At 36.9% G+C, this 9,301-nt stretch overlaps 1 protein-coding gene across 1 annotated transcript; it reads right to left on the bottom strand.

Annotated features, from left to right (window-relative positions):
- Positions 1-1,158: 1,158 nt before the first annotated feature.
- RAG2 (recombination activating 2) lies at positions 1,159-8,964 on the bottom strand. Its single transcript, XM_034417391.2, has 2 exons — positions 8,905-8,964; positions 1,159-4,398 (listed from the first exon to the last, which is right to left on the bottom strand). Exon 2 carries the CDS (start codon positions 4,382-4,384, stop codon positions 2,807-2,809), a length of 1,578 nt encoding a protein of 525 aa, XP_034273282.2. The 5' UTR covers positions 4,385-4,398; positions 8,905-8,964; the 3' UTR covers positions 1,159-2,806.
- Between the last annotated feature and the right edge of the window lie 337 nt (positions 8,965-9,301).

Here is a 9,301-nt window from a genome sequence, read left to right as displayed (position 1 = left end):
TACACATTGGGCCATTTTTATCTGTGTCTTCTATCAACACCATGTGAGCTTGGTGTATCTCCTGAGTTAGGAGAGGCACATTTTTAATCTCCAGCTCTAGTATCCAAGAATTAGAACACAATGCCTCTTTGCCCACTCATTCAATAAAGTGGATATAAAGGGTTCTTGAGCCCTGTTGCCAGGCAGTGAGTTATTTGTAATAGCATTGTAAGGCAGATGTGAGTAATCAACATTCAGTTTTGCAACACCATCAGTCAAAGCATTCCTAAACATTTTTTCTTACAGAATAGGTTTAATTGTCAAATTGAGGCTTCTTGTTTTTAATACAGAGGTGTGCCACCTTTTCTAGCAAAGAATTATTCTTGATTTGTGAGTTGCATGAAAACAGCCATACTTTCAGAGCCAAGGAGCACCAGGAGAAGAAGTCAGAGGGGTCAGGTCAAAAGGTAAAATGGATTTAATTCAAATTTTATTACCATGAATTCAATAATGCTCAATGTATTTAGCTATTTTTGGTACATTACAACTCCAGCTCACCAGTAAGCATTGGAGGGAATCTATGAATTTGCATGTTCATATTTTCAAGCTTCAGTTTTGGAGCTTGGTCCTCATACTTTTTGTTCCATAGGGTTAAAATAAAGGAATTTCTAAGCAATTTGTTATGCATATAATGCCATACAAATGCAGGGTAGACTGACTAACATTTTCTGACTATTTACACAGAAGCTGAATGGATAATATTTTTAATGATTCAGCTTTAAATTCTTCCCTATATTGGCAGAAACTCACTTCAGGTGCTTCTCCATGGAACATCCCTAAAGTACTCTATAGATGTTAAGGATGTGCAAAGTGATGAGGGTGCATATGGAAAAAGAGTTTTGACTGCAAAGGTGGATGATGCAGTTCTCTTTTCAAGGCAAATAAATTGCCTATAGCAAATTCACACATGTTGCTTCAAAAGCACATCCACCAAAGCCTCATACAGCTATTTAGACTGTTAGAAGAAGTCTTAGAAGAGTCAATGTTTTTTGGAGAAAAAAAAATCAGTGCATATGAGAACAAACCATCACAGCTCCCAAGTTATCACTTTTATCACCCACTCCTTCCACTACTTCATAAGAACAAGTTGGTTTCTTTGTAGAGGATATCACAAAGCCATTTGTTTTACTAAGAGGGTTTATTGTCTGCATTTCCACTGTAAAATAATTTGCCCTAAGAGAGCTCATGTAACAACAAAAGCAACAGCAATTGAGCAGATACATACATAAAAAAATAATAATAATGAGAGCAGATATAAACTACTTTAAAACGAAGGATTAATTCAGAGGAACACATCAACTAGAAAAATCAGCTGCTTGCTGGCAATAAAATATCTTTGGAAAAAGGAAAAGTGAGGCTTAGTAGAGCACATGCCTTGGAGGATGGCAACCCCAAGTTTTGATTTCTAGCAACTCCAAAATGTTAAAAACATAATGAGCTATGTGGAACAATGAACTGTCTTAGGAGAAATTACATTTTTATTTGATAGGCATATATAACTAACCACAATCCAGGGTATATTTTTTCCCATCACAACAATCCTGTGTGGTGGAATGGATTGAGAGTTACTAGCCAAAAGTGAGCTTCTGTGGTAGAGTAAAAATCTGAATTTTCATAGTCAAACAGCATGTTCCTAGTCTAACAGTCTCCCAGTGTGACTTAGCATAAGAGTGCTTCCTGTGACTCTTATGCAATGAGTTCTGCAATCAAGCTATGATCATAGAGATTAGAGATTATTTCCATGCTATTGCTTGAATTTCTCTATGAAAGATATTAGGTAACTCCCCACAGGTGGTGAATCAGAAGGGAGTGATGGGCACAAACCATTGGAGATAAATGGTCCTTCAGAGATCAAGCGCTGTGACACAAATTTTGAATTCCACTCAGAAGTAAATAGGTAACTAGTGCAGTTTGAATCATACAAGCATATGATTGCCTACATTGCTGCATTCTGGATTAACTACAGAATAGGTTCTGGATGATTTTCAAAGGCAGCACTATGTAGAGTTCATTACAGTTATTAAAAACATGAGACTTCTGACTCCCTATCTGCATTCAGATAGGGTTGAGTTCATTGTGGGGAAAGAATTTGGCCAGCAATTTGTTTTGTTGTTGCAGAGGCAAACATGGCTTCCTTCTTTGACAATCTGGATTCATTTTGGTCTAACTTGGTTGGGAGAAAAATGGCAAAAAAATGACCCCCAAAGGTTTTACACAATGGCCATTTTGTGTGAATGTGTGAGTGAGAAAGAGCTTTGAAATAAAAATTCTGAAATTGTTTTACATCTTCAAAGAAAGTTTGCCTCAAGACTAAACACATGAAACAGCCTTATATGAATTAGATCACTGATATTCTAGCACCATATCTCTTTTGCAAAAATATTTCCATTAATTATACTAAGTTTTATTGACATTGGCTTAATTACTTTGCTATGTAGGCAGTCAAGAGACTCAAAAGAGGTAGCATTATTGAATTTATCTACCCCCGCCCTACCTTATAATAACAATATTGCCAAATGCTGAATTTAAACAAAGCTATAATGATCTAGTTAATATGAAGGTCTGATAATGCCTATAATGTTTTAGCAGTGATTCTTCTGTGTTGTATAATTATATTTATAACTTAAGGTGAAACAAAAATATTTTAAAATGTTTTAAAATGAAGGCCCATTACTATTTGGAAATTTAACATCTGCTGAAGTTAGCAGTGGTTTTTGATTTGGTATCTAAGATTTGCACGCTAAAATATTATTCATGACTGTGATTTCTATTCAAACAGTTTACGAATAAAGGACTTTTTTGCAGGACTCAACATTTTCATAGGCTTTTTTCTCCGTAATGCTTTCATGGGTTTCTTTTCTATAGGAGGAATTTCCTTGGGAGTTTTCAATCCCCTTGCCAAACTGATATGTTCAGTGCAGAAATACTTGATATCTACTTGTGACAAATAAATAAGCATATTTTCAGACAAGTCCATACACTGAGCATGGACCCAGTGGCCCTCACCATTTGAACAAAATATCATGGCTGGTTTGTTGAGTTCTGTGGAGTACAAGGGCACCCAGGTGTTGATGTCAACATCACAATCTGCACAGCAGGTGATCCAGTAGCCCGATTCAGCCTCATTTTCATTATCATCTTCATTACAGGTGTCCGTATCTATGTCAAAGCTGAAAGTGAACTCCTCTGAATCTTCAAAAGGAGTGGACTCTCCAGCATCTTCTGTAGAGCTCTGACTACATACTTGTGCCATCTGTTCTAAGCTCTGATCATTTTCTACTTGACATTTTAATATGTAGAAATAGTTTGCATCTGAAGTCAGTTGCCTATTGTCTCCTGGTATACCAAATAAAATGGATCCATTTCCCATATCACTCCCAAACCATATCTTGCAGTGCTTGATATCTGGAGTCCATTCTGGTGTCTCTGTTTCCACTATCTCTATTTTGTTATCATCTAGGTTGATAGTATTACAGATCATCCTTTTCTGGTTGTCAGAATGGTAACCTCCTACAACAACAAATTCCTTTTCTCTGGTCTGTGTCATGATGGCACTGGAGACTGAGATTCCTCCAGGCAAAATTACACAGCTCACAGCTGGACTGCCTAAGGGAAGATCAATTTTTATTTTATAGAAATTGGGAGGTCTGATATTATTTTCCAGGGAATGTCCTCCTATGATATAGATAATATCATTTTGGACAAGAGAGAGATGAAAAGAAAAGCCATTCTGAAGTTCTGGGAGAGCATATGAAGTACAACATCCGAATTCAGGGTCAACCAGAAATATATGTGGCATACAATCAACCACACTATTCCATTTTTCAGTTGTCCTCTGTCCAAGAGCTATGTAAGATCTTCCCCCAATTATAACTATCATACTTTTGCCTAGACTGTGAACCACATTAATAGTATGGCCGTATCTGCCTTCAGGGATCTCTCCAACTAATTCTTTTTCAGTACATGTAAATGTGACTTTTTTGTTATTCTTGCTAGCCAGACATATAACATACAGTTTATCAGAAAGTTCATTGTTTGGTGTTTTCCCTCCATGGATGAGATATTGGCATTTCTCTGACTCTTTGATAGTGCAGATAGCAGGATATCGTAGGGGAGGAAGGTAGCAGGAATCCTTGGAAAAGCATGCCGGCTTCAGTTTAAGTTCATCCTTTTTGAAATCAAGAAGGAAAACCCCAGTAGGACAGGACCTCTTTGGCCATCCCTTCTGTCCAAATAGGAAAACTTGCCCATCAAAGTTCATCAAAGAAAATCCTGGTTGAATCAGAGAAGAATTGTTAATGGTTGGTATCATCTGAAGAGACATCTTGTCTGGCAAAGAAGTCATGCTGTCATCTATTTCTGAGAAACAGAGAACAAGAACACAAATCATGGGATTGTCAGTTTTGTTACCACTCGATTGGGTGTGACATTGCCTGAACAAATGCAATACATTCTACATGGAGCTGCCCTTGAAAAGTTTCTAGAAATTGCAACTAGTACAAAACGTGGCATCTAGGCTGCTAACTGATCTAAGGGACAAGAATAGTATGAAGCCTACATTTAAATATCTGAACTGACTATTAATATCTACTAGGCACAATTTAAGATACTGAGCTTGTTGATCAGAAAGGTCAGCAGTTCAGTGGTTCGAATCCCTAGTACAGGTCTCCTGCATAAGCAAGGGGTTGGACTAGATGACCTCCAAGGTCCCTTCCAACTCTGTTACTGTTAAGGTATTGCTATTAACCTTCAAAGTCCTGAATAGCTTAAACTTAACTTAGTAAGGGTCTCCCTCTCCTCTTCTGAGATTTTGCCTCTTTACTTAGATGAGCATGAAAGACCCTTTGACAGATGCTCAGAAATCTGATATGCCTACCCTAAAATCTTCCCTCTGTTTTTTTTTGTTGTTGTTGTTTCTTTTGCATCTTTGTGGTTGGCGCTCAGCAATGGATTGTTTTGTAAATAAAAGTCAGAGATTCTGGAAAAAAAAAAAAGAAATCTGGTACGTGATTTAGGGGTGTGTCTCGTGTTGTCCCAGACTATGGGAAGCTCTCCACATAGAGGTGTTTTTGCTTCCCATTCTCTCCATATTTAGAGCAATGGCAAAAATGCATCTCTTTCATCAAGTTTTTAACTCCTAATTAAACAGAAACGTGGGGTTCATTCTTAATAATGATAATAATAGCAGCAGCAGCAGCAACAACAACAATCTTGTGGCCCCAACATCATTGCCTTCAACTGCAGTAATACCACATGATTTTTTTTCTTAATTCCTTAAGAAAAATGCTAAGAACCTGGCAAGAAAAAGAGTAGTAAAATGAATAACCAAAATAAGACGCAATAGAGATTGGGCGAGATCTCTTAGTCCTGCTGCAGAGGAATAAATGTTTAGTGAGGTTTTACAGGAGCAGAACAATAATAGAACAGTGCATACCACTTTTTGCTCAGCTAAATAAAAAGAGAGGGAAGATTGGAAAAAATAAATGAACAGCAGGATGGATCCTTCAAATTGGATCAGTTCTGCAGCCAGATGTTGAGGAAAGAGGAACTTGGACTACACAAGCTGTCCTCAAGCTAAAGCCTTGGCTTATGTAGATCTCATCCTTCTGGTACTTTCTATGCATAATTTATACTGAAACCAAAAGGATATGGGTGAAAAACTGCCATAATCTTCCACAACTGCCTTTCATTTCAAAGATAAGGCCAATCTACTGAGTCCAATCTAATGCCCACTAAATAGTAATGTTTGCATGTATAGACTAAGCTATAAAGTTCATGTTTTCCTTTTCCCACAATCAAAACTTTTTTTTTTGTGGTGAGGATTACATTAAGAAAATATATTTTGTTTTCATATTGGTTAGTTGTAGTTTCATTATATATTGGAAAAGTAATATATGAAACAGTTTCATTCAGTTTCATATACATACAATATTATTATTATTATTATTATTATTATTATTATTATTATTATTATTATTATTTAATCTTTAGTGAGATTCACAGCCTTTGAGGCTGGTTAATAGCTCAGCAGCTCGAATCCTAACCAAGGACCTAGGAACTGTTAAGGTATCGTTGGAGTATTACTATTATTATTATTATTATTATTATTATTATTATTATTATTATTATTATTATTATTATTATTATTATTATTATTATTATTATTAATGGAACTTGTATGCCGCCCTATCTCCAATGGACTCGGGGCGGCTCACAATAATTAAAACAAAACAAACAAACCATTAAAACAAAAATCCAGGTTAAATTTAACAAAAATTCAATAAAACCCAGTTAAAATTCTATTAAAACCCCCATCAGTCCAGGGTGGCCAGGTGAAATAGCCATGTTTTCAGGCCCTGGCGGAAAGAGCGAAGGTAGGGGGCCACCCGGAGCTCCAGAGGGAGTTGATTCCAAAGGGTAGGTGCACCCACAGAGAAAGCCGTCTCCCTGGGGGTAGACAGCCGACACTGTCTGGCCGATGGCACCCTGAGTAGGCTCTCCCTGTGGAAACGCACCAGGCGATGGGAAGCTGTTGCTGGCTGCAGATGGTCCGCCAAATATCCTGGGCCTAAGCCATGTAGGCTTAGGCCCGGGATATTATGTTCTCCTCCCCTCCCCTCCTCTCCTCCCAGATGGCTGGGTAACAAATTGACCAGATTTAGGTTGATTCTAAACTATAATAAGTATGAATGACTCCAAAGATGCAATTATATTCTTAATCTGTGGCATTCCAACTGCTGCTAAATCCCATTTCCAGCAGGTCAGGATAAGTAATGGTGCACAAAACTTGGAAGTGAGTTCAACAAAAGCTGAAGGACAATATTCCTTCTGCTCTACTTAAGGAATATGACCATACATGAATGGGCTAAATAATCTAGCAACCTACTTTTACTATCCCATTATTATTTGTGTGAATTTAACAGAGTCATTTCTTCATGAGACAATGGCCCTCACTCTACAAGAAGACCAATGGGATAGTTGATGGATATTGAATTCGAGTGAGGTAATGCTGGCAACCTCTTACATTGGGAGATAACTGACCATAACCCTACAGATTTTGGCTAACAAATGTTTTTTATTCCATGGAGAAGGAACCATTGTGAGACTTGGGACTGAAAATGAGCAAGGACCGTTAATTAAGATCTTTTCACATGGATACTGCTCTCATTTTAGAAGAGTGGGTCTGAACTCTTATCCCTGTCCTTTTCTCCTTCAAATTTCTTTCATTAGGTCTTCTATTAATTTATAATGCTTTTATATAAAGACAGATTACATAACATTATATGACACTAGCCTTCTCCAATTTCCAGATAAATAGGGTGGCAGGTTTGCAAAGACTGATATGCACAGTGCAAATAATGCACTACTTAAACCTTCTTTGAGAATGTTTAATTACTTTGCCAGAATTGCTTTACTGGGTTTTAAATTTTAAATATATATGTGTGTATGTGTGTATACACCCATCCACCTACACACCTAACATCAGTTATGCTTGACAGCTTTACAAGTCCTTAGTATAGTGCTAAAAATGCATTGCAAATTCCTTACTTCCAGTCTTCCATTTTTAATTGCATTTATTTAGCAATTCTAACAGGCCAGTTTACCTGTTAGAAGTATCTCATAGTCTTACTCTAAATGGTAGGTTGCATGACAGAGAAGCAGTTATTGAGGGTACAACCAACTGGCCCCCAGGAACTCATAATAGTTGTGATGGCTTGGCATCATTGTGTGCTCACATACATAGATGGTCATAAATCTAATTTTTGACAGCAGCCGTTCTATACAGGTAGTCCTCAAATTACAACCATTTGTTTAGTGACTGTTCAAAATTACAACGGCACTGAAAAAAGTGATTTATGACTGGTTTTCACTCTTATGACTCTCGCAGCATCCCCATGGTTGTGTGATCAAGATTTGGACGCTTGACAACTAGCTTATATTTATGATGGTTGTAGTGTCGTGGATCATGTGATCACTTCTTGTGATCTTCTGACAAGTAAAGTGAATGGCAAGCCAGATTCATTTAACAACCATGTTACTAATTTGACAACTGGAGTGATTCACTTTATGACTATGGCAAGAAAGGTTGTAAAATGGGGCAAAACTCACTTAACAACTATCTCACTTAGCAATAGAAATTTTGAGCTCAATTGTGCTTGTAAATTGAGGACTACCCGTATTTAGCATAATAATCCCTGAAGAATTTTGTATGCATGAGCCTATGTTTGTATGTGTGCATATGTGAAATATTTTCAGAAAAAAGTCAGTGGAGAAAAAAACATTTGAAAACAATCATAGAATTGATTTTTTCTTTGTCTTCTTTGAATGATTATCTTTGTCTTTAACATTTCTAAACCTCCATTCCCAAAGTTAGTTCTCATTTTAGCAATAGCAATAGCACTTAGACTTAAATACCGCTTCATAATGCTTTACAGCCCTCTCTAAGTGGTTTACAGAGTCAGCATATTGAACCCAACAATCTGGGTCCTTGTTTTACTGACCTTGGAAGATGCAAGGCTGAGTCAACCTTGAGCCTGGTGAGATTCAAACTGCCAAACTGCTGGCAGCTGGTGATCAGCAGAAGTAGCCTGCAGTACTGCACTCTAACCACTGCACCACCGAGACTCTTTTAATGTCACTAGTCTAATGCACAATTATGTTTAATATGCATAGGTTCCATACATTCCAGGTGTTCAAGACAGCAGAGATGGTGATAGTGCTTTTATTTGAAATTCAAGGTACTGTGAAAGCTTTTGCTGGTGTTAGCAAATAGGATTAACCGATTAGGTCTACTACATTGAAAAAATGCAGAAATGTGCACATGAAAAATATAAAGCAGCATAAATAATGAAGAAAAGATGATACCTTAAAATTGTGACCCAGGGACTGTAGTGATTTCCTCCTTGCCCTGAAGCCTAGTGGATGGATAGAGAGGAAGGGCAGGTTAATGCTTTAGAGTAAGTATTAACTCTCCTGATATACTACAGATGATGACCATTGAAAACACTGAATTCCAAATGAATTTATATTTACTTTCTTAAAATTTCTTAAAAGCGTTTGATGTTTTTAATCACAAAAACATCAATGCAGTATTAAAACAAAGGAAAAAAATACATGGCGTTTATTAGACAATGTGTAAATCTAGTTTGGAAAATTACAAAGAATGCACAATATGATATTTGTGTATGCCCAAGTGTGCCTAGTATACATTTATATGAAAGTATGACTCAATCTCAATTTATATATATGTATGTATGTATGT

Source organism: Pantherophis guttatus, chromosome 1 (assembly GCF_059756535.1).
Source record: "Pantherophis guttatus breed Tessera chromosome 1, ASM5975653v1, whole genome shotgun sequence".
NCBI classification, from domain to species: Eukaryota; Metazoa; Chordata; class Lepidosauria; order Squamata; family Colubridae; genus Pantherophis; species Pantherophis guttatus.
This window is presented reverse-complemented; position numbering and strand designations above follow the sequence as displayed.